The sequence below is a fragment of the Lineus longissimus genome, chromosome 6, assembly GCF_910592395.1.
Source record: "Lineus longissimus chromosome 6, tnLinLong1.2, whole genome shotgun sequence".
In the NCBI taxonomy this organism is placed as follows: domain Eukaryota; kingdom Metazoa; phylum Nemertea; class Pilidiophora; order Heteronemertea; family Lineidae; genus Lineus; species Lineus longissimus.
This window is the reverse complement of record NC_088313.1, coordinates 13,479,337-13,505,354: the sequence shown is the minus strand read 5'-3', so window position 1 is coordinate 13,505,354 and position 26,018 is coordinate 13,479,337. Positions and strand designations below refer to the sequence as shown.

Here is a 26,018-nt window from a genome sequence, read left to right as displayed (position 1 = left end):
TGTAATGGTTACGTGTATACGGGCCGCGCTTGCCGATCCTGCTTTCACGACGCACCGCAACCACAGTTACCATGATTCCCATTGTTTCCTTCCTCGTGATGCAATTATTTCATGACGTCATGAGCCATTGACCATTCACGCAAGTAGATTTATTCACACCGGCGCCACTGAAGTGCGGGTGTGGGACATCATGATTTTAAAAATCGTCTGCTAGGACATATGTACAGGACAACAAGCAAACGTCCTCTTCTTCTCGATTTACGTACTTTACTTCAAAAAAGTCAGTTTTAACACTACTGCACAATTATAGAGTGGTCTTAAAGTTCCATTTGGATAGAGATTTGACGGACTGATTTGGAAATTCATTCCAACCATGCAACTGTTTCAGAAATGAGAAAAAGCTCATGGGTGTCATGACATGCATGATGTGTCTTGCCTCTGCATTTTTATACTCAGACATGTCAGAGGGTTTTCAACTTTCATATCATTGAAGAAATAATTCATTCCAATGGTATATCAATCACATCATTTATTTAAAAATCGTCTGCTAGGACATACAGGACAACGTCGGTGGAGACAGTTGTGACATTTCAATTTTCATTGCATAGAGATTTGACGGACTGATTTGACTGTTTCAGAAATGAGAAAAAACTCCTGGGTGTCATGACATGCATTCAATTATTAACTCACCACAAAGAGCTGCTTCTGTCAGCAGATATGAGACAGCTACCGGGGTGGGGACTATTTCTTTATGGGGCCTTATTGTTCAGCGTCTCCAAGGAATTCTATTTTTAGAGTCCAATGGGGGGGGGCTTCCCCCCCAATGTACTGACTAAAACCTGTCACTTTCAGAGAACGGGGGAGGGGGTTTGGGGGACTCATCCCCCAATGTACTGGCTATATATGTCAGAAGGACAGTTGTGTGAGTTCACTAGAGATTGCTCTTTACATATTAAGGGATTGATTAATGTCCATTGCATCCTGTGCTTAGGATGTACCAGCTTGGCAGGAACTCCCTCTGAGTGTCTTGCTACAGTGGGCCATCAATTTGGAGACGGAGTCACAATTACATGTGCTGGTGGAGTGTGGCATAATGAGGACCAGAGGCCAGCACTATCAATTTTAGAGAGCATAAGTTGTCACAACGACTTTCGTCCACCGAAGACCAGAGGATTATGCGGCCTTCTGAGAATTAGTAAAATTGTGTACAAATCTGACACGACAACAACAGAAAAATTGCGTCTGCAAGATATATTTTTGCATGATATTTTTCTCGTTTTATGCAATCATTCAACCAAATTACATTCTGATCTTTCACCTAAATATTGTAGTAAGTATTTAAGATACAAAATATCAAATCAGTTGTGTAAATGTGACAGTGATCTGGCGAAAAACTTCCTTGATCACGCCGTCCGACAATAAAACCGCATGCACACTATTACCGGATTCATGGACAGTAACAGTTCAGTACTTTTCTAAAAGTGATGGATCCAGATGATCATCTGAGCCGTATCAAGGCCAAGTTTTGATGAACTAGACTTCAGGTATCAATCAAAGTTCAATGGCCAACTCAATCTGAATATCTAGACATAAATAGTTTGCTTCATTTTAAATAGATTTAAAATTCTGTACATTTCAGGTGTTTCAATGATCCTGCAACAAGTCGAGCCATTATTTCTAAGCTGGCATTCAGGTTGATTTTAATGGTTTCCAGAAGAAATTTCTCTTCTGGACCAAGGGTTACGTTTTTGAGGAATCATTCTGGTAAGTTTCATCCATTAAAACACAATTTTGAATGAATACCCTGGTCAAAAATCTTAAAAAACTGATTTGTGTACATGGACATTAAACTTGCAGTAGGCCTACTTGCAGCATTACGGTGATTACCTGTGTAACCGGTACAAAAGTGTACCATTTTATAAAGCAAGCTGATCAAAAGTGTACATGACATGACGCTATTGCTATGGTACCTGAATGTATGATTTAGGGGCCTACTGTAAATGACACCGTGACATGTATGTAAATCTTCTGCTTTCGGGTCTTCTTTGCTATGACCTTCTTCTGTCTCTTTGATAAAATTTGTTTGATGTTGTTCAAATTAAAAAAAACGTAATCCTATGATATTCTTCTGTGTCTTTGATAACATTTCTTTCATGTTGTTCAAATTTTTTAAATACTTCGATTTTGAATGTGGATCACTAGCTTAGTTTTGGAATAATTAGAAAGTCAGCAGATTTTGCTGTAGTGTAAGAGCCCTCGAATGCCCTCTTGTAAGAATTTGGTACCTCTGTAATTCTTGATTTCAGGTAAACTAGCCCTCTTCACAAGCCTTGGAGTAGTTGGCATTACAGGAGGTTTGCTGTTCCAAGAATACAACAATGTTAAGCATGGTTTCAAGGTGACAGGAAGTGTGCTGGAGGCTGAAAAGAGGAAAAAATCATTTCCTTATATCTATCTTCCTGAGGGAACCAAACATGGTGAGAAGAGTTGTTGTTGTAATTTGCTTAATACTAACAAGGTGTCCCTAATGGAGAGGTGTCCGCTGAGGGAGTTTCCACTGTACAACTAAATATGTGGGTCACACAACTTTAATACCTCATCATCTAGGGTTCCATTTATGAAACTATCTCTTCGTGAAGACAAACATGTGAATCACATAACTAACCTCATCCTCCTAGCAAAACATAACCAATTTTGTTCTTCTTTTTTTTAGAACCTCCGCCTGATTCCAATGTGACGTATGATAAAAGCAGAAAGGATAAAAGTAAGTGTTTGGACCATCTTTTGCTCTTGCTTGATTACAATTACTGCTCTAAAGGTATACCCATTCTCAATCTCAATTTGGTTGATAGTCACAACAAAAAAATCATTCTATTTCAGAAGTGTGGTTTCCCTGGTTTCAGAGATTCAGTCACAACCCTTGGACATTGCTGAAGCTTGCCCAGTCTGAGGAACATGCTGTTCGTCTACTGGGAGTCAAGGCACTTGCCGAGGCAAAAGGATGGCATGGTAAGTGTAGGACAAATACAATATTCTATGATCTCTCTTTCCTATGTATTGTACTTTATGTGCTTTTCATGCTGTTTAAGCTCAGCAATATAAAGAATGACACAAATGTGATCCAACACTATTTGAAGGGAATTTCGTACAACCAGTCCTTAAGCCTACATTTTACTGTTTTACCACTCGAGAAAATGAACCTCCTCGTTTTGTGTTTAAAAATCTGGTGCAGATCAGTTTGCCTGATTCGAACTGATGATTATATGGACAATATTAAAGGCCTACAATTGGCTTCCATTTAGAAACTCGCCTGTGACTTGAAGATGCATGAATTTCTTTGATTACAAAATTTGAGGCGCGATAAGGGCATTGGCCATTCCCATTGTACTCCTTGTGCAAAATTCGCTTTAAACATCGAATGGAAAGACTAGAGAATGTCATAGGATTGAGATAATGTAATTGGACTGTCAAAGCCACTGCTTCCTGGCTGGTGGTCAAGTGTTGAACCAGTCTTATCACTACTGCTACTAGTCGACAGGGTTTCCACCAGGATTAAATTTGAAGGGGAGCAAAAAAAAAAGGTTTTTCTAAAATTTTTCTTAAAAAGGGTATATGACCCCTCCTGAGACGTTTTTTGGCCCTAAAACCGCTACAATTGACTCCCAAATGCTCTTATTTTATATCAAATCATGAAAATTCCTCATTTGACAGTAAAACAAACTTTAGTGCTCAAAATTAAGGGGGGATATCCCCCCTTAATTTATTTTAGGGGGGGATGAATCCCCCCCTCTGGCAGATACCCTGGTCGAAGATTGGCTGTTAGAAAGTCGACCTCAGCATATGTGAGCACCAGATCTGCAAAGGCAAATAATCATTTGTTGAGACACTGCAGTTGATTCCAACTAAATAAGTTCTAATGTTCATGTATGGTGTCTGTTTTGAACCACCACTTATTTCAGTTTGGCAGTATCAGGAGATAGCACAGGCTTTGGACACGAGGACCATGGTGGGCCTGGCAAGATCTCAAGGTGCTGATGCCAGGTTCTTTCTCTCGCCTCCCAAGTTAAAGAAGATCAGTGCTGTAAGTTTAGACTTGAAGCTATTGCTGAGTTGCTAAGCTATTATAGCTCAGTTTTGACCATGTGCAAAAGAGTCACCAGAGAGTAGGCAGTCCTAAAGTGTCTTATGTCTTGTCACGCTGTCTTTCTCTTACAGCAGCCCATGCTATGTGACATCAGGGCTTTGATAGTTTCATTACTGAGGAGCGCTATATAAATCTGTGACGTTACATTACATTATATGAGACAGGGTGCATGAGGCAAATGCAAATGATGCCCTGTAAGCTTTACGCATGCGTCGTGGTGTTTGAAGTAACATCGTAAACACGTCAAAGTTGTCAAATGCTATGTCATCCAAGGGGAAGTGAATGCGCATCTCTGATAAAAAAACTGAGCCCTGCTAGTTCACCTTGGAGTATCCGTGTCAGTCAATACACAGCTGGGGTTTTTTCTTTCAAAAGCTCACAATTATCAATCTGATTATTTCAGGAATTTGTAGAAGATGAGTTCCGACAGTTGCTATCATCTTTGCCAACAACAGGAGTTGATAAATGCACAGCATATTTCACATCCAATGCTCTCCAGGAGGGACGGATTGCTATGGCTGAAGAAAGGGTAAACTTCAATATCGACACAATATGAGGTCTTATACATGTCGTTTTGTGGGCAGTGCTGCAAGGGATCAGGTTCTCATGATATCCAGGGAGTACCCATTGGCATATCTTGTGATGAACCAGTGTGGGTTTTGAGGAAATAAAACAGGATGCCAGTACCTTAGTGCTAATAGTGGGCAACTTTGGGAGGGTGGGGTGGGGGTAATATGTATGTAGGCTGTTAGTGTTGTAGACTCAAATCTCCAGGTTTAATCGCCAAAGTTTGAGAAACATTTTGCCTACATGATGATGTTACATTCTCGAAATTGCTGTGATACACGTACTGATGTAGCCTCAGCACTGATTGGTGCTGTCCTTAGAAAAGTGTCCTGATTAGGGAGGTCAGATTGAATGAAAACTACCACTTTTTGACCAAAGCAAGTGTCCTAAATAGAGAGGTGGCCACGAGGGAGGTTCCACTGAATGTGGACATTCTATAAGGAAGTGAATTGAGGTCAGGTAGTTTATGTATTTGACTAGCATGAGTTTGTGATATTTCTCATCTTTTTCAGGGAGGGCTATGGTGCTTTGGTGGGAATGGATTAAGCTTTGCTCAGAGCTTGAGCCCAGTCCCTGATGAGAAAGTTAACTTGTTCTGTCTTCAAGCTTTACTCAAACATTCTATGGTAAGTGCCAGGCACATCAATAACGACATGTACAATGAGAAAGAAATTGAACACCGAAAACACAGATATTATTTTATTGTATGGGTAGCGGGGGCAGCTGAAGAGCATTGGTCAAATACACTTTGAGGCTGTAAGAGAGACCTCTTGTGCTTGGCCCCTTGGTAGGAGGAAGTGAGATAAGTTTCAAAGAGGTTGGCTGTGATGAGAACTACCTTGGCAGTGGGTGACCTCCTCATTGTCATTGCCAACATAACAACAGGTTATTTCTGCCAAGTCCCAGGGAGTCCTTATTGAAGCAGTTTTCAAATGATGCTGTTCTACCAGCAAAAACTTGTGACTGTAAGGGGAGCAAAAAATTAGGTTAACCTGGAGAAGATTCTTAAATATATAGAATTTAATCAAGGCTGATTTTGATCTAAATCTGGCTGAAATCTTCGCCTCTTCTGGATTAGTAGTTTCCAATCTGGCCTGTTGATGGCACTGCATGTACAAATACCAAAATGGGCTCGCTTTTACATCTATTTTTGCTACTTGTGAGGAAATTAGTCGGTATGACAAGGTGTCAGTTCCTTACAGGTGCCGTCCCACTGCATGAGGTTTGTCAGGCAGGGTGGGCTTCAGCTCATGCAGCAAATAGCAAAAGATCAAAGTGATAGCCTGAACATCCAGAGACATATAGCACAAATCATTGCCAACATCAGTCTACATGAGAGTCTACATGCTGATATATTTTCAAGTGGTAAGTAAAATTCAGATTATTATGTTTTCAGTCTATTTTTCTAGACAAGTTTATATAGTAATTGATGAGGTTTATTCTTCTCCTGTATTGCGTGCACTGCCAAAAACTTGTCTAAGAATCTAATCGGAAACTACAAACCATGAAACATATACTTTGTGCATTAACCTACACACTAGGGATCCGTCCAGTGTTCTTGCAACATGGGACCAGTGACAATGAGCCATGCGCTGTAAGACTGCCCACTGTACGAAGTCCTCAGACAAGTAATCTTGCCAAATGGTGTCGACGTTCAGGATCAGCTGTATTTGGAGAGGGAGCGCTGTGAGCAAGGACTCTGTCCATGGAATAGCGCTATAAAAGAGATTATTATTATTATTAGGAGACAGTTGTGTGTGGTACATCCAATAAACAGCGCTGACTGTGTAAAGTAGTGAGCTTGAAGAAGAAGAAGACACAAGCGATACACATTGGTTCTTTATAAAAAACAATGAAAATGGCAACAACCTCGAAAGTGAATGGCTGGACTCTTTTGTTGCCTGATGTCCCGAGTCCACTCTGACAAGTTGCGAGATCAGACGTAAAGAAGCCATTGGCATTGTGACAATTGTGAAATTGTAGACAATCTCCAGTAAATTCAAATCTGGTGAATAGATGGACCTTTCCAGTGTTATTTTTTCTGTGTCTTATCCTATTATTATGCCCCCGCTAAAGTGGGGGCATTATGTTCTCAGGTGGTTTCCGGCCGCGTCCGCCGCACTGAATTCAAGACTATAACTCAAGAACCCCTTGCTCGGCTGACTTGAAATTTTTAGGGGGTGTAGGCCTAGTGTGTCAAAGGGTCCCTATTGTTTTTTGTCGCGTTCCAAAATCCAATATGGCCGCCAGCCGCCATCTTAGATTTTCGCATTCCGCTCGTTAACTAGAGAACCAGATGTCCAACAGTCTTCAAACTTTTGTGGTGTGATGGTCTATGGTAGGGGAGGTTCCCTATCGATTTTGGGCCCGAACCGAAATCAAAGATGGCCGCCAGCCACCATCTTAGATTTTCGCATTCCGCTCGTTAACTAGAGAACCGGAGGTCCAACAGTCTTCAAACTTTTGTGGCGTGATGGTCTATGGTAGGGGAGGTTCCCTCTCGATTTTGGGCCCGACCCGAAATTAAAGATGGCCGCCAGCCATCATCTTAGATTTTCGCATTCCGCTCGTTAACTGGAGAACCGGAGGTCCAACAGTCTTCAAACTTTTGTGGCGTAATGGTCCATGGTAGGGGAGGTTCCCTATCGATGTTGGGCCCGACCTGAAATCAAAGATGGCCGCCAGCCACCATCTTAGATTTTCGCATTCCGCTCGTTAACTGGAGAACCGGAGGTCCAACAGTCTTCAAACTTTTGTGGCGTAATGGTCTATGGTAGGGGAGGTTCCCTATCGATTTTGGGCCCGACCCGAAATCAAAGATGGCCGCCAGCCACCATCTTAGATTTTCGCATTCCGCTCGTTAACTGGAGAACCGGAGGTCCAACAGTCTTCAAACTTTTGTGGTGTAATGGTCTATGGTAGGGGAGGTTCCCTATCGATTTTGGGCCAGACCCGAAATCAAAGATGGCCACCAGGTCCCGGACTTGGTGATTTGTATTCCGCCCCGTAAATTAAAAACCGAGTGAGTGACAGACCTGAAACTTATGTGGTGTTATTACCTAGTGTAGGGGAGGTTCCCTATCCATTTTGGGCCCGATCTGAAATCCAAGATGGCTGCCAGGCCCGACTTGGTTTTTCGCATTCCGACCTGTAACTCAAGAACCAAGTGAGTGACAGACCTGAAACTTATGTGGTGTGATGAGGTTGTGTAGGGGAGGTTCCCTGTCGATTTTGGGCCTGACCCAAAATTCAATATGGCTGCCAGCAGCCAACTTAGATTTTGGTATTCCGATTGTTAACTGAAGAACTAGAGGTTTGACACACTTCAAACTTTTGTGGTGCAATGGTCATTCAGGGGATGCTCTCTATCAATTTTGGGCGTGTTCCAAAATCCAATATGGCTGCCAGCAGCCAACTTAGATTTTGGTATTCCGATTGTTAACTGAAGAACTAGAGGTTTGACACACTTCAAACTTTTGTGGTGTAATGGTTTTCAGTAGGGGAGTTTCTCTATCGATTTTGGGCGCATTCCAGAATCCAAAATGGCCTCCAGCCGCCATCTTAGATTTTTGCTGAGATGAGATAAGATAAGAGATGAGATAAATAGCCACGCATGTCTACACGCAATTCCTATTCATTGATATCCGAGCATTGGATATTCTGTGACTGACACCAGGAGAAGGGATAAATAGCCTGACAGTTGTTATTCATTAGCATGTAAGCAATGGATATTCTGTGACTGATTCTAGCAGATTGCACTAGCTACCCGGCAGTGACTAGTCTTTAACTTCCTGAGTACCAGATATTCTGTGACTGATTCCAGGTGATCACATAATTGATGCTGTTCCAGTAACAGGGTCAACACCTTGCCCACTGATCTTCTGTGTAAATTGCTAGCAGGCAATCGCCTTGGAAACGGCAAAAACTTAAAAGATCAAGGAGATGACAACGGCGAAAATAGTATAGACCACGCTTCACCTCTGTAGTGAGTAAATGGGAAAACCAACCTCTGCTGTTCACGTGCATGTCTATTGTCAGACCAACTAGCCCAGTCAACAGCCATATTATTGTGGATGTTATTTGAGAGCCTCCACAAAATTTCATAAACAGCCACAGAGAAGATATTATCGTATTTATGCGCTTATAAGCGCACTGCGCTTATATTCGAGGTGCGCTTATAGCCAAAATTTCATATTTATAGGCTAAATAACGTGCGCAATGAACATATTAACACACCGAACACACCAGAGCGGGGGCATACATTCGCAATTTGCCCCAATTGCGTTATATATTTCTAGTTTATTTCCTCCTCAGGTTGGGTTGGTCTCCTGCATTCCTGGCTGTCGTCAGATGATTTAAATCTCTCATCAGAAGCAGCCCGAGCACTGGCAAACTTAGACAGGGATTTCGGCCGTAGAAAATATGAAGATGGGGTTTACTTGTATCATCCACAGTACAGATCCAGGTACGGTAGAACTTCTCTACGTTATTGAATCATCGTGTCAAAGAGGCAAGCGACCCTATACGGTAAACCCCCCCTCCCCCTAAGAGCCTGAATCTTGTAGAGAGAGTCGCTTAAAGGTGGACTATAGGCAGGAGGAGAGGGGCTAATTTGGCCATCTTCAAGTGACTTGTATACAAAGTAACAGCCCTTGGTCATGTCAGACTTAGCACTAAATATATCCCTCGTACAAGCGCGAATCATTTCGACATACTGTGAGATGTGAGAGACCCCCTATATGCGGCTTTGTGTAACTTTATCTTGCCTGTCCAGCTGCTGCCTATATTGTCCCTTCAATGACAAAGAGCCCTAGCCAGATTCTCTCACAATTCAGTTTGGCCAACTCCATTAACTTCAGGTGAGGTTCATGTAAAGTGGTTCAATGATTATGAATGATTGAATGAATATAAGAATTTCTATAGCGCCTGAATTAAAAGAAAAACTTAAATTCTCAGGCGCTTTACAAAGCAAAACACTCCCTGAAAAGATGTTGTTTCAGGAGAGTTTTGAAAATGTCCATGGAACCAGCAAGCCTGATGTTGGAAGGTAGCTGGTTCCATAGAACCGGTGATGACTTGTAAAAAGAACGGTCACCAAAGGTTTTGCACTTAGTGCGAGGGACCACCAAAGTTGGAGCAATAACAGAGCGGAGATGGTAGGTGGAATGGTGCCTCAGTCTGACCATATCACACAGGTACGCAGGTGTGACTCCATGTATTGCCTTATGTGTAAATAAAAGCACTTTGAAAACAATCCTGTATTAATAGGGAAGCCAATGGAGTCGCATGAAAACCGGTGTGATACGATCAAACCACGGCACCAGACACACAACGCGAGCTGCAGCATTAAGTGCACGCTGCAGTCTGGAGAGTTGATGTGTAGAAATGCCATATAGAAGGGAATTACAATAATCAATGTGAGAAGTGACAAAGGCATGAACAAGAGTGGTGGTTGAGTCAGGACTGAGGAACCGTCGAATTTGACGGATCTTATAAAGACCCAGGAAAGCCTAGCTTCAATTATGTCTTCTACCAGCTTTTTCCCAATCGTAACAGCTACAATTGTACTGTGGCTATAATTGTACCACTTTACCTTACTTGTATTAAGTTGTAAAAATAATTCGATGAAAAGGTTTACGTACGGTGTACGTTATTTTCTAGTGAGCCTGTGTATGCAGACATTGTGTTTGTCCATGGTTTACTTGGAGGTGCCTTCAAGACGTGGAGGCAGCAAGATGTGGGTTCTGACAGTAAACAAACACAGGAAAGCGATAATGGCAGTGAGAAGCAATCCTTATGCTGGCCAAAGGTATGCTGTTCAAAAAAACTGATATTCTATGTCGATGATTTCTGCAGTCCCAAATAATCACTTGACACGTCCCAACTTTGTGTTGTAAAATACAACAAACCAGATTTTAAATAGATTTAGTAACATTCTTTCTCCTTTGTTTAGTAACTACGTAGTACAGTGGAACCTCCCTTAGCGGACACCTACCTAGGACAACCTCTCTATCAAGGACACTAGCTTTGGTCCCAAATTAGTTGTTTCCATTCAATTTGACCTCTCTTATCAGGACACCTCCATTAATGACAGCACTTGTCATTCCCAAGGGTGTCCTTAATAGAGAGGTTCTACATGTACTGTACCTATTTGATGCTGTTACACAAATTCACCCTGGAGAATCAATTCCCAGCTTGCCAAGAAACTTTGTATCTGAATCTGGTGTATTCGAGGTGGGCCCTTTAATCTGTGCAATTTATCAGAACTCGGGGATATCCAAGCTTCTCTCATTCTATGTGTTTTTCTTTCATGTATCGTCTGCCCTTTGTATTGATCGATAATGTATGCAAGTTAGCTGTCCCACTCTCCAAGCAGACCAAAGCAAAAGGCTATACACATAACTATGCTCTGCCCGTTCCATGCATGCAGACTGTTTCCTGGGATTTTGTATTTTGTGGGCTTTGTGAAATTTCCCATCGTACATTGTAACACTAACAAAGGCCAGTACGCAATTTTGCAGTGAAAATAGAATGTTGTATTGAAATTTACACATACATATATTTTCTGTTGTTTTGAGACATGCTGTAATATTATAGGAAGTACATGCAGGACACTATGTGTACAGTATGGGAAACTGAGCAATTTCTTCCTGCCATTTTAGTAGCTATATTAAGTATTGGTTTACCTATTGTCTTTCTTTCAGGACTGGTTGGCCATGGACTGTCCAAATGTTCGAATCTTGGCCGTGGAATATGAAACTCAGCTCAGTGAATGGGCACCAAAATGTCCATTTGAAAGTGAAAAGTAGGTGACCTTTTAAAATTTGGCCTTGTGTAGAATTATTTGATTAGCATTTAACAACAAAGTAAACAGATCAGAAGATTTCAAGATATGAAAATACATGTAAGAAATAACTCTGCTTTACATTTAAACCTGTGAACCATGTTTAGTAGTGTGGTGAATCAAAGCAAAATAGGGATACCGGTTTAGTTTAGCGGTTGCCGAATGTTGACAAAACATGTAGACTTGCCAGAATCCATTGTGACTAGTCAAACTCAAAGGTTTGATGGGCCCCTTAATTTTGACCAGCCACAAGAATTCCTGTGAGTCTAATGCGGCCCGTATCCGGTATATTAACTTGAATCTCCACTCTGGTTACAACGTGACTGTAGCCAAAATGTGAAGATATTTCTCCATCATGTGAATGTAATTGTGAGCAAATCAAAGACCATAACAATAGATTCTTTCAACAGAATTTTCAAGACACACTTACATAGTCCCCTCCTGCCATTCTGTTTCCAGGCGTTCCTTGTCAGTTCGTGGAAAGGAAATGTTGAAGAAGTTAGTCCAGGCAGGAGTTGGTGACAGGCCTGTGATATGGGTCGGACATTCCATGGGAGGTATGTGGAACTACACGGCTGGTACAAGCAATCGTGTCTTCATGTCTCCTACAAACACCCCTTGGCTGATCTTGGACCATTGAGTGAGGAGCTTCATGGCCAAGTGGTTCACACTGTTGGCCACCACCAAGTACATGTATAGATTAAAGATCTCCATACCTGCTACCTTACACTAGGGCCGGTTTGGATCCCGGGGAGAACCAGGCTTGTACTTCTACAGGTGTGGCTTTCAAGGAACGAAATTCCCTGTCCTTCGCAGTCCTTTGAATGAGACGTAATGCTGAGGTTCCTTTTTAGCTCACCTCTTAGCAGAGGTGAGCTTATCCCATACCGTGGCGTCCGTCGTCCGTCGTCGTCGTCGTCGTCGTCGTCGTCGTCGTCGTCGTCGTCGTCGTCGTCGTCGTCCGTTAGCAGGGCACGTTTCGTAACTGTTAGAGCTATTGCGTTGAAACTTGGTACACATGTACCCTTATGCAATGACACCTTGGAGACCAAGTTTCGGTCCGATTCGTTTCATAGTTTGGCCACCAGGGGGCCAAACGATAAAAGTGAAAATATGCAATATCTCCCTTAATAGTAGTCTGGAAGTTTTGAAAAAAATATGGTAGGTACTTCTAGCAAAGGTGCATCATATATCCTCCGGGTTTTTGATTTGACCTCCTTTTCAAGGTCACAAGAGGTCAAATGGTGTAAATTGGCCGTTAGGATGTAACGATGGCACGTTTCTAAACTGCAATGACTATTGATACCAAATTTGGTACACATTCACCCCTTAGTCAGGTGATCTCAGGGACCGAAGTTTGGTCCAATATGATTCACCACTTGACCACCAGGGGGCAAAATCCAAAAACCTTAAAAATGTGATTATTCCTTAACTTCTTGCCCGATTGCCACCAATTCGATATCATGGGTACATCTAACCACCATACAGTATATGTCACACAGGTTTTTAATTTGACCTTCTTGTCAAGGTCACAGAGGTCAAATGGCGTAAATTCGCCGTCAGGCTGTAACCTTGGCACGTTTCTTAACTGCAATGACTATTGATCACAAATTAAGTACACATGTACCCCTTGGTCAGATGATCTCAGGTACTGAAGTTTGGTGCGATCTGATTTGTCGTTTGGCCTCCAGGGAGGGGGCCAAATCCTAAATTCTTCAAAATGCCATTATTCCTAGTAATGACTTGCCCGATTGGCACCAATTTTATATCATAGGTACATCTAATTCTAACAACCATTCAATGTGTCACCCGGGTCTTCTTTGATTTGACCTACTTTTCAAGGTCACAGAGGTCGAATGTACTGTAAATTGGCCATTTTGGGGAAATTGTAATTGCTTGGACCTACATCAAACCTAACACTACATGACACAATACCATGCTCTTTATCCATCTTTCCTCCACGTGAGGTGAGCACAATGGCCCTGGCCATTTCATATCTGGTGTTTATGCCAAGGCAAGCAAAAGAACCAATAAGTGAGAAACATGAGTAGCGTGCGTGGGCTCTGGACTCTACCTCTGACCCAAGACAGAATCACTTGGCCAATAAACCCAATTGGCGCCTAACCATAGTGGCATGTAAAAACGCTCATCCAGCCTTGGAGGAGGAATACTCTCTGGAGAAAAAACCCTCAATTTGCAGAGCGATCACTGAAGAAGAAGACAAAGTGACATCGCATTCGAATAGCTTTCCCTCTTCATCTAAATTTCAGGCATTCTCCATTTATTTTTATTTTCAGGTCTTCTCATCAAGCAGATGCTGGCGGATGCGAGGCAGAATCCTGAAATGAAGCAACTGATCAGTCGAACTTTAGGGGTGGTTTTCTATAGCACTCCACACTATGGTACACCACTGGCGGCCATAACAACCCAAGCAAAACTAGTCCTGAATCCTTCCATAGAAGTCAAGGAGCTCAGCCAAGGTAAAGTATTGACTATGAGTTGTGAGGCAAACTTTGTGTTTTAGTTGGAAGTTTCAAAAGGCAGGACAGAAAAGGGTACAGCCTAAAAAGGCAGTGTGCAGCACCCTGCTTTAAGGAAAAGCATTAGCAACTTGTGAAAAAGGGCGGGGCACAAAGAGAGAATGGAGAAAAGGCAGACTACTCTTCAGCCGGAACACTATTACTAAAATGGTCGAAAGTGGAACCCACTTTAGCAGACACTCTCTTCATAAAGGACGCTATTTGGTTCAGAAATTGGTTATTTTCATTGAAATTGACCTCTGTAATCAGGACACCTCTCAGTTATAGACAGCTTTATCAGTCGGGGGGGGGGGGGGGGGGGTCCTTAACAGAGAGGTTTTACTCTATTACATATGTATCATCTGTACAAGAATGAAGTACAGAAAAATCAAGTTGCCTTGACTGGGATTCAAACCACAGATCTTTGGATTGCGTCCACTGCTCTACAATTGCTTTACAAATGTACATCCAAGGTGCGTACACAGGGAGGAGGTCCGAAAAACGTTGGTTTAGTGCGTACATACTTTGTGGGTGGCTCCTTATTATGCCTTCTCCAGTTATCATTTCCCCGACCCTTATTTTCAGGTTCCAATATGCTGCATGAGCTTCATGAACAGTTCAAATATGTCGTCTCGAGGTATGACATTCCAATCCTGAGTTTTGGTGAAACGCAGAAAATGGATGTTGGTCTGAATCTCAAGTTATTGATAGTGCCTCCAGAATCTAGTGGTAAGTGTGTTAATTATGTTGATACATCAGCCTCACATGTGTTATATTAACCATTCTTTTCCTAGTCTGTCATGTGCAGACTCGTGCATTACATCTACATTACTGAGTCTGCCTCAGAATGAGTCAATAGTGGCTACACACTGGTCACCTATCGGGACTTATAGAACCAAAATGTAGACACAACATAACACGAGAGTTGGGTGTCGGTTTTATACAAAACATTAATTGGTGAACAAATCTGCATCTGCTCCCGGCAGTGGCCAATCAGTGTCACTCTTGGGGCCTCATGGTTTTAGGCTATTCTTTTCCTTTTCCATATATAGGTCATATGTTCATGTGTTTATTATGCCACAAATTTAGGTGTAATTGAAGAACTTTTTAATCATTTGGTCATCAAAATTATTCCTAATTTATTCTTTTTTTACAGATCCAAAGTTAGGAAAACACTTCAACCTTGAAATGAACCACCTGAACGTGTGTAAGCCACAGGACAAGTGTGCTGCCCTCTATCAACAGACTCTAGAGTTCCTCCTCGACTGTATCCCGCAGAATCGGATCACGCATATCTTACAGGCTAATGTCCCTGGACAAGACGGCGAGTACATTTTACCAGAGTATAACATGAAGTAGACTGTTGGTGTCATATGAGATTACGTGGAGCGCGGTGGCACAGCGGTTCAGCGTCGGCCTTGTGATCAAGAGGTCCCGGGTTCGATACCCGGCCAGTGCCTCTTCGTAACTCTGAACTGGCCTGAAATGTCCTTGCGTGCACTAGATTGTGGCTGCCTTTGGTCCTCCAGAAAGTTTTCTGGATCGGCTGGGTAATAATGTTTGCGATTGTACATTTGTAAAGCGCTTTGAGACAGTAAATAATACAGTGAAGCGCTATTGAAAAACTCACTATTATCATTACTTCAATGTTTGTGCAGGTGATCTGCAGATTATGCATATGAAATACAGTTATAGGCTACATGTACTGTCCACTAACTTTTACTTGCCCTGGCATAGACAAAATTCCACTTTTCACAGACAAAATTCCACATTTCACACAAGTGAACTTTTACTTGCCCTGGCATAGACAATCAGGTACAAAGGACCACAGCTTTTTTAGTCTCCTCTGACGGACGCTCATTAATTTATCTCTTATTGAGCCCCAATCTTGTTGTTAAGAGCCAGGAATTTTAGTTTCTTGAAAGCCAAGCCGATGCACCGAGAAATAGTCCTTGGTTCAAACCTGGGGCCTGTTGTATGATAGCCAGCAATGTTAACCACCAGGCTCTGAGGCTCCACTAAAGTTTTCACCAGCATATTATGTGTTCAGACATGTTGGGAATTTTTGTTGGCTTAGATTACATTTTGTGTTCATGTGATTCATGCAAATCAAAGGGAGTGGTGATTGGATGATTGCCACAAAATATGACAAATGTGATTGATTTGTTATTGAAATGAAATTGTTGCCCATTCTTGAAATGGTTTATACTGTTAATATCTTCTTATAGCATGCTGTACATGTACAGTAATCTGTCTTACTCGGTAATATCATCATCATCGTCATCATCAAAGGAGGCGTAGTTGCCCAGACATGGGCCTTTGCTAATCCATGTTTTATTGTAAATATGAAATGTACATGTCAATAGCGACTAGTATGGGGGCATGCGAAAGCAATTGTAAAAATAAATACTGTTACTGTAAATATTGGGTAAATTATATATTGTTGTATTTCAAATAGACTTTGTTGTTCTTCATATTTTGAAACGGATATATCTCATCCAAGTGGTTGTTGATTGCATCGATAGTCATTAAGGCATCTTTTCATAGATAATTGAAACTGCTCCATTTGCACAGCTTTTATAATTTTGTGTTATGAAGAGTTTCATTGCTATTCTAGATATATCATCATAGGAGGTCAATAAGGACCAAAACAAACCTAAATATATAGCACAACGAATAAAGGAACTTGTGGTATGCAACCTGACGGTCTATTATTTGCTGCTGGGTCAATGTGCCCTCAACAGCTTCCTCCGACTACTCTCCCGGGGCAGTCCATTGCGTCATCCTAATTGGATCTCCTTACAGGTAGCATGAGTGACGAGGCCAGTCCGCTGCTTTCAGAGTGTACCTCTGGTTCAATGTTATCTATTCAGGAAGGAAAGTCGCAACTAAAATATTCAACTCAAATACTTTATTATGCAATACTGCACCAAAACAATAATTTCTCTCAATGTAATATCGGATCCTTACCAGTGAATACAATAAACAAATGGGGAAAAAAATGAAACCTGACAGTATTTGATCCAAACCAATGCTGTAAACCACTACATTTTTGTGCCTACATGTATTTCTTTTATAGGGACTTAGTAAAGATTGCTGAAAAAAATAAAATTTTCAGAAAAATATTTACAATGTGCCTTACAATTTTTATTTTACATTTAATTTTTTCATCGCAAATCCAAATGATATGGCAGCAAAAATTTGGAGGTTTACCATTCCGGCGACGCTGAGCCGCATTGACGAGATTGACATATTGGATTTCTATGCTGAGGTTTGTTTTGTTTTCATTGAACAGAAATACATGTATGTTGCTCAGTAAGTGAACATTCTACGACTATCAACTCCACATAGATATTACATGTAGGTAATTGCTGACCAAAGACCTTTTAGGTAATTGCTGACCGAATACCTTTTAGGTAATTGCTGACCAAAGACCTTTCAGGTAATTGCTGACCAAAGACCTTTTAGGTAATTGCTGACCAAATACCTTTTAGGTAATTGCTGACCAAAGACCTTTTAGGTAATTGCTGACCAAATGCATTTCAGGTAATTGCTGACCAAATACCTTTTAGGTAATTGCTGACCGAATACCTTTTAGGTAATTGCTGACCGAATACCTTTTAGGTAATTGCTGACCAAATGCCTTTCAGGTAATTGCTGACCAATACCGTTTAGGTAATTGCTGACCGAAGACCTTTTAGGTAATTGCTGACCAAAGACCTTTTAGGTAATTGCTGACCAAAGACCTTTTAGGTAATTGCAGACCAAATACCTTTTAGGTAATTGCTGACCGAATACCTTTTAGGTAATTGCTGACCGAAGACCTTGTCTTGGTACTGCAAGCGATAATTTCATGATTCTATTTTCTTTTGTAAACGATACATCTCTTTCGTGATGAATCCAACACTATACATGCTGCTTATCCATCACAATTTAGAGGAAGCATTGATGATATTGGAAGTGACATCTTTGATAAATAGAACAGATGATAATGACATGGAAGATATTATACAATGATGTTTACTATGAGTCTATAAGAAGCTCTGTGATTGAAGTAATTCAAATAAATAATGCATTAAGGGCCAAAACCCCACCAGTCACACTTTTGTTGAAACTGAGTTAAGACCACATCCTTATCAAGTTTGGCATGGGCTGTCTGTTGAGTACTCTTGAATACACCACAAGTCCCCCTCCTCCAGATTGCCCAGCAAGGGAGCGAAATTGGATTAGTGAGGTTTATCAAAGCACTGAGACATAGTCATTTACCGTTTTCATCTTCCGAATGAGACCTACATAAGTCCATGGTGAGCAACAGCGCTGGTAACAAACAAGTTGCTATTTCTCCCACATTTTAGTTCCACCCTTGCGGTGTTTGGTAGTAAGACTACCAATGCCTTGTGTTTGGTATCAATTCCTACCAATGCCTCGTGTTTGGTATCAATTCCTACCAATGCCTCGTGTTTGGTATCAATTCCTACCAATGCCTCATGTTTGGTATCAATTCTTACCAAGGCCTCGTGTTTGGTATCAATTCCTACCAATGCCTCGTGTTTGGTATCAATTCCTACCAATGCCTCGTGTTTGGTATCAATTCCTACCAATGCCTCGTGTTTGGTATCAATTCCTACCAATGTCTCGTGTTTTGTATCAATTCCTACCAATGTCTCATGTTTTGTATCAATTCCTACCAATGCCTCATGTTTGGTATCAATTCCTACCAATGCCTCATGTTTGGTATCAATTCTTACCAAGGCCTCGTGTTTGGTATCAATTCCTACCAATGCCTCATGTTTGGTATCAATTCCTACCAATGCCTCATGTTTGGTATCAATTCATACCAATGCCTTGTGTTTGGTATCAATTCCTACCAAGGCCTCGTGTTTGGTATCAATTCCTGAAATAAAACCTGCTACATGAAGCTTTTAAATGAAAAATGATTTGAAAATTGGATAATAAGCCTTACTCTTAAATCTACTTACAATGTACTTTATCAATATTCCATACATCCAGAACAATTTCCTGACAAATTACATTCTCACATAATACATAGCACCTTTAACTATTACATATTACATTTACAGTTTATTGATTGAACAGCACTGAGGATTTTTTGATTGCGATTGATAACAAAATATATAATTTGTACATTGCAAGCCTTCTGATTCTATAATTTACAATTTGAGATACATGTACAGCTATATACAGTAAAGGTAAAGTATCCTTGGTATTCTGGCCCTTACAAGTTTGTTGCATAATTGTCAACCAAATACAGTTTGCCAACATATAAGCTTTGCGCTATGAAATCAACCCATATTGATGCCTCAAAAGGGATCACATTATTTTGTGGCAGAATCACATTATAGGCTAAATCTCTTTGTTTTTATCAGCAAGGCAAAGTTGAGCGTGCAGATTGCAGATTAGGGTCATTCCCTGTATTCAGTAAGTATTTTACATTTCAACATAGCAACCAAATTTGATGCATTTTTTCAAGATACATTGCGCTACTAAAATGAAATCAGTACATACTGTGCCTCTTAAAGGGAGCACATTACATGTATTTTGTGTCTGAATCATCATTTCGGCTAAATCTTTTTGTTTTTATCAGCAACATCTCCATCAAGGCCAAGTTGAGCACATGTTGCACGCACTTCTCACAAAATCTCCTGCTCTCTATTTTGAACATCCCCTCTATTGAGGACATCCTCTCTATGAAGGACACTCTCTCTATAAGGACACCCTCTCTAAGTCTAAGGACACTAGTTTTTGACCCGAATAGGTTGTTTCCATTCAATATTACCTCTGTAATGAGGACACCTCTCCAGTAAGGACAGTACTTGCCCGTCCCGAGAGTGTCCTTAATAGGGAGGTTCTACTGTAGAGAGCATCTCTATACATCCGTCACCTCCGTGCTACATTGTGCCCAACCTTTCCTTGATGCTCGTTGCTATACACAAGTCTCGGGTGTTATCGTCACTTTCGTCACTCGCTTGACAAGTTGACTCAGGTCAGTCATGCAAGTCAGCGGCGTGCCAGCACGTCTCGGTGTCGTGCGTGGGCTGTTGTTGTTTGATTCAGATCCCGAACTGCTGTAACCGCTCGTGTGGTTGGTCAGATTGGCGTTGTAGGCGTCGTTGGGTGAGAGGAAACGCACGGGTGGGATGGCGTTCATGATGGCGTCGACTTCAGGTGGGTCATCACGGTTGGGTGATGGTGTGATGTGGTTGAGGTACTTGCTGGAAAGGGAAGCAGCGTTATTATAATTCCTTACCAATAAATTTGACATCGAAGGTGTGGCTAATTTCGTGATGTTGTCGCAACAGTCAAATTGCACTCGAATTGTGAGTTGTCATCTCTGTGCTCCTGATAAAATTTCTGTTTCCACAATATGGAGTTCGTGTTAAGATTATATCCATCCTGACTCTCATGCATTTGCCTTACTACTATCGAGCTCCACTGGGTGAGTGATTTAGCGATCTCAAAATATTGCGGGTGCATTATAATCTTGAGATCAAAGAACAAAGGTTGTGAAAAACTATCACAAAGATAATGTCTTTTGCCCATGCTGGACAGGTTGTCCCAGAACATTTTGTGGTCAGTTGTAGCTGAAACTCCCAATACACTGCAGTTGCACTGCAGTACACTGTAGTTGCACTGCAATAGACTGTAGTTGAACTGCAGTACACTGTAGTTGCACTGCAATAGACTGTAGTTGAACTGCAGTACACTGTAGTTGCACTGCAGTAGGTTTCAAATACAGCTCACAGATCATGGGGGAACAAATTATTTAGGGCTTGTTCTGTTGCCACATTCACAAAAATAAGAGTAAATATTTTTGGATGTACGTGTATTTCCACCTGCTTATACCAATGACAGGAATGAGGAGACCATTTGGGACATCCTGTAGCATATAGGCCAGCCCCTGAAGAAGACTGACATGACCAGAAATCACAACACTGTAGGCCTACATAATACTGGTTGATCACTTTTAGACAGAGACACAGCAACAGGACCACGATAAAACACATATTTTCTAACAAATTCAAGTAGCAGGATAAATAAAGATGGCAGGCAAACAAGACAGGCAGAGCAAACTAGTGGAGACGACAGGTCAAAGAAATGAAAATCTGAAATTAGGTTAAAGCCACCTAGAATAGGAAACTGGTGTAGTGACGAAATATATCTCCCCTACAGAGCTCAAAGTGTCGGCCTGACATTCGGGGAACGTGTCAAACAGAGGATCTAAGCCAAGATCTTGGTAGGTGACATGTGCCTCTTGGCATTGTGCCACTATGAGTATGACAGTCTTGGGGAAGATTTTGATCTTGTCGGCAAAACCGACTGCGGATCAACAACTTACACGGGATGCTTAGCCATATTTTAGTACCCAATACGAACATCCAGAACAGCCATAGGCCGAGTTGTGCGTGGTCTTCCATGTTTCGCAAACGGATGGGGACAACCTTGTAATTTTGGCAAATTTTTGTAAGTTCCTCCCACTAAAGAGGAACGAACAGCCTGGATCTACACACTGAAGTGATTTTTTTCAGCTCGTCTGGAGCACAGGCTTCTTTAGTTGGGCTGAAAAAGTCTGAAAACTTCCCAATCAAAGGTGAAATATTAGGTTTTCTTGGACTTCTTTTCAGAAATATGCCCAGCCTGCCAGACAGAATGGCACCTCCAGGAAGGACACTCCAATTTGAGCTCGAGGATACTATTTGGACACTCTGATCTCCATTGAATACTCCTGGCAGAAAATGGTATCGTGCAATGTTGGGTCTCTTGGGAATTTTGCAGGTACTAATTAAATCACCATGCAGAAAGCGACAAGGGGTTCAGAAAAGAAATAGGAAATAAAGAACAAAGGAATAGAAGAACAAAAAACATTGACTTTCATGAAATTTTTAATAAAAGCTTTGTGAAAATTATGTACAATTATTTTGACTGGCGGATCCAGCTAGACAACTTAAATGGCGTAAAACTTGATACACAGCATTCAACTTCATCTAGGCCTATAATATTAGTAACAAAGATCTCAAATAAGTCACATTTGCATGTAAGCGATTTTGTATAAAATAAAATTCACTATTTCCACTTTCGAACTCCTAACACCACTGGTGTTCAATTGCAAATAAATCTTGCAAACTCGTGCACAAAGTGCACTTTAGAGTTGATCACAATTTTACACATTTAATTCAGAAACAGTCCCGCAAGCTAGAGTTTGGTCTGAGGGACAATGCCTCTCTTGCCAGACAGGAATAAACCACCTGGAGTCGGGGAAAAAAAGCATCTTTACAATAGGTCTACCAGACAACGCCTTAGAGCCAATAGCAGGTGTATTTGACCTTTTGTTTTCCCCAACCCTGGGTGATGTATGCATAGCCAGGGACCAATGCATCTTGTATTTTTGTCACCTGCTTGTTTGGTACATTCTAATATAAGCTTTGCCTGCCGCAATAGCTGTGATACCACCCAGAATAGGTCTGGCTGACAAAAAAGCAAGCTGAACTCTTGTACATGTACAATAACTTAATATGTTTCTGTCATAAAAAATGTCTGTCTACATGTACATTGCATGTGTACATAGCACATGGCTGTATCAAAATATTTACAATTTCAATACGGTAAAAATACATAACCAGAAATTTATAGGAGATAAGGACTTTAAGGAGTCTAGGACTATTACCATCACAACATTTCGAAATCTGAATGTTGATTTTGTGGAACCAAAGCAATATCACTGTACCATACATAACCAATCCAACATTTTCAAAAATTATCTTAAAATTGGCTGAATAACTTTCATGTTGTCTCATTATTTTTGTCACTAGAAACTGTGGCATTCAGCAGTCACTTGCCTAAATCTCTAACGAATTGACTACAGATAAGCATATGCAAAATTTCTCCAACTTGCAGGTCTAAAAGTGTTGTTCCTTTGACAACATTACAAGCATTAACAAAAAAGAATCATCACTGAGCAGCATGGAAGAAGATCACTCCATAGTATTTTGGACCGTTAAACCATTTATCACAATTTTTGCTCCCTATACATGTATAAGGTTTCGAAAATGAAATAGGGTGGAGGGGAACCATTTTTTTATGACAACTATTCATAGACAGAATGGAGGCACCCTTGGCAAACACCCTCTCTATTGAGGACACTAGTTGTGGTCCCAATTTGGTTCTTTACATCCATTTGACCTCTCTAATCAGAACAACTCTGTGGTAAGGATAGCACTTATCAGTCACAAGGGTGTCCCAAAAAGAGAAAATTCCACCTCCGATTGAAAAGGGAATTATCAATGTGGATATTTTTTCTAATGGTATTAATTGTCCAGAGTACCGTAGTGTGATCAGATCATTAAACGACCATAAAGAGAATAAATTTCCTGTCCTAATGGTTGTCAAATAACTTTAGTCATAACAGGCTGGAAGGAACATTCTGACAACATATAAGGCTGCTACATATAGTTCACGATGTCAACCATACATCATGTCACTTTTCATATGTCATTTTTTCGTCATAAGAACCAACAGATCAAGGATATATCCAGGATTGCTGACTTTCCAAGCCGAGTGGTGGTCAGGCCTGACAAGTGCTGAAAAGACTTGTGTGCATGGGTCCCTTGTCAATGTCATTAACAAACACAATTGTGACAAGTGACATGTGTGACATGACATATGTGACCCGCTCTACCAAAACTAGGCGCTTGTCGCATCTGAACTTGACAGGTTGATACGGACTTGTTGTTCATTTCCCTATTGTAGACCTTTGTGAAATGTGACCAAATCAGTTTGTAATAGATTTCACAAAAGGTCTACAATAGGGAAATGAACAACAAGTCCGTATCAACCTGTCGAGTTCAGATGCGACAAGCGCCTAGTTTTGGTAGAGCGAGTCACATATCATTGCAAACCCTATGTGAATATGGCCAAAAATGAAATACATGTATTCATCAGATGCCCATCGGAGCAGAAATTTGTTCTCTTCACAGTACACATAGATTACAACATGATCACAAATGTATGGAAAATAATATGTTTATATTTTTATGGCAGAAGAACGGAAGTTGACGGTCATGCACCACACGAGCTTACTTATCACTAGAGGGAGCGGTGGCATAAAGTCCATGTTCTTTGATATAACTTATGACACTATCTGGCATGAGATATTTGACACTTTCCCGTCGCCGTAAGGATCGTCTGAAAAAGAGAACACACACTCGTTGCTTATCATCGTCAATAATGATCTATTCCAATTCTTCCAAATGCAGAAGAAAAAGATGAAGAACTATGCTAAGAAAAACGAAATACAGTAGAAACTTGTTAAAATGAATACTTTTACAATGAAACATGGTCATAGAAAGCATTCATATAAAATTGTACATTATTATCACCATCATAACTGTTTTTGAAGCCCCAACCCACAACAATGCATTGTAGTTTAATCCGGATACAGTGAACCAATTTTCTTTGTAAACAATGAATAAATATCGAGTTCAGAACTGAGCATTAATTAGGACATTATCAGCATCATACGGAAGATTCATAATTTTCTTGTTCCCAAGTAGGGTAGGTTGTATAAACAAGCTTCCAGTGACTTGGTTTTTGACACAGATGTCAGCTACAAGGTCTCAGGGCACAACCACAGAATGAGATGTACAAAATGACTCTGGCCTGCATCGCACAAATTCTGAACTCGGAATCTAAGATAAAGGCAGCCAAATTGAAATAAGACCCAAGACGATTTTGATGAGTCTCCTCTCAAAGGATGTCGGCAGTTTTGCTCCGACTGGAGCACTCACCTGATTTTCGTAGCACTGACTTCATTCGTTATCCACTCGTTACATATCACAATGTTATGCTGCAAGAGAAATGGAGATGATGAAATAGGTGAAACCAAAATGTGTAGAACAGTACCAAAATTCTCATAAATTTCCACCATTTTGGCTGTCTGCGCATGAAGGCCGTACCAAAATTCTCATAAATTTCCACCATTTTGGCTGTCTGCGCATGCAGGCCGTACCAAAATTCTCATAAATTTCCACCATTTTGGCTGTCTGCGCATGCAGGCCGTACCAAAATTCTCATAAATTTCCACCATTTTGGCTGTCTGCGCATGCAGGCCGACTCTTTAGTAGCACTTAGGAATCCATTAAATCAAGATGTTAGTGTATTTTTCTCCTCAACAATGTGATTTTTTCATGTTTCATAGTTTCAATTTTACAAAGTTTCTAACCTAATGAGTTCACTTCAGGCTCCCGATCGAACAGTTCAAGCAGACCAGACAGAATGACAAGCAAGTCACAACCCCAGGTTATATGTGAACACACCAGTTGGCTGAGTATTATGCCAATTGATTTGATTTAGGCTATGTCTTAGATTTGACCTACCTGATGTTCCGTAAGAACGTCATGATCATAAATAAACTTCTGAGGATTACTCCCCCCTCTCGTGATGCATACTAGGCCATATTTACACACAATGTCCTCGATCTGAAACAAAATCGTATCATAAATTTTCAGGAACATTGCCGAAAAGACTTCATGTGAAAATACAGGTCAAACTTCTGTTCAAGAATATAAATTCTACAGACTTATCAAACATAACATCTTGGTCTTGTTTCCTAAGAGGCTGCAACACAACCCTAGACTTAGTCCTCATTTGATCTGCAAGTTGATTCCATACATACATGGGTTTGCAAGCACAGAACACTTATGTCTAGTCCATCAAAGACAAAATCCACCACTTTGCTACTCCCCTCTCCACTGGTAAACAAAACAAACTTGACCTTTTTGACTGGAACATCCTACCTCTGGTACTCATTCTATCCAACTTGCCCAACCCTACATCTAATGGAGGACATTTTTGCGACCATAAATGTTAACTTGAGATGCCCCATTCATTGACAACATTAAAAAAAGCTTCAAAAGACCACTATGCTTAC

At 40.9% G+C, this 26,018-nt stretch overlaps 2 protein-coding genes across 8 annotated transcripts in view; one reads left to right on the top strand and one right to left on the bottom strand.

Moving 5' to 3' along the window:
- The first annotated feature begins 1,228 nt into the window (after positions 1–1,228).
- On the top strand, positions 1,229–16,521 carry LOC135489684 (protein SERAC1-like). Of its 2 annotated transcripts, XM_064775165.1 has the most exons (16): positions 1,229–1,330; positions 1,640–1,764; positions 2,307–2,477; positions 2,714–2,764; positions 2,881–3,009; positions 3,960–4,081; positions 4,548–4,673; positions 5,224–5,337; positions 5,914–6,076; positions 9,026–9,176; positions 10,373–10,520; positions 11,416–11,516; positions 12,015–12,112; positions 13,853–14,035; positions 14,660–14,803; positions 15,231–16,521. In XM_064775165.1, the coding sequence occupies exons 2-16, from the start codon at positions 1,704–1,706 to the stop codon at positions 15,431–15,433; spliced, it is 1,965 nt and encodes a 654-aa protein (XP_064631235.1). In that variant the 5' UTR covers positions 1,229–1,330; positions 1,640–1,703; the 3' UTR covers positions 15,434–16,521. The 2 variants fall into 2 exon arrangements, with proteins under 2 accessions (XP_064631235.1, XP_064631236.1); XM_064775166.1 differs by lacking the exons at positions 1,229–1,330; positions 1,640–1,764 and having other exon boundaries at positions 1,798–2,477; positions 2,904–3,009.
- Positions 16,522–16,970: 449 nt separating this feature from the next.
- The window catches only part of LOC135488972 (nicotinamide/nicotinic acid mononucleotide adenylyltransferase 3-like), a 75,441-nt gene continuing 66,393 nt past the window's right edge, over positions 16,971–26,018 (bottom strand). For all 6 annotated transcript variants that reach the window (XM_064774000.1, XM_064773999.1, XM_064774001.1 and 3 more), the window contains 4 exons: positions 25,465–25,566; positions 24,877–24,935; positions 24,170–24,274; positions 16,971–20,307 (listed from right to left, as the gene is read on the bottom strand). In XM_064774000.1, the coding sequence (XP_064630070.1) occupies positions 20,019–20,307; positions 24,170–24,274; positions 24,877–24,935; positions 25,465–25,566 (555 nt within the window). In that variant the 3' untranslated portion in view covers positions 16,971–20,018. The remainder of the gene's footprint in view (positions 20,308–24,169; positions 24,275–24,876; positions 24,936–25,464; positions 25,567–26,018) is intronic.

What these genes read in the sequence shown, in the direction of transcription:
- LOC135489684 (XM_064775165.1), top strand. Translation starts at nt 1,704, where the DNA reads ATGGTTTCCAGAAGAAATTTCTCTTCTGGACCAAGGGTTACGTTTTTG. An exon ending in TCCTGAGGGAACCAAACATG is followed by an intron (nt 2,478 to 2,713) that starts GTGAGAAGAGTT and finishes TCTTTTTTTTAG; the next exon opens with AACCTCCGCCTGATTCCAAT. An exon ending in AGTTAAAGAAGATCAGTGCT is followed by an intron (nt 4,082 to 4,547) that starts GTAAGTTTAGAC and finishes TGATTATTTCAG; the next exon opens with GAATTTGTAGAAGATGAGTT.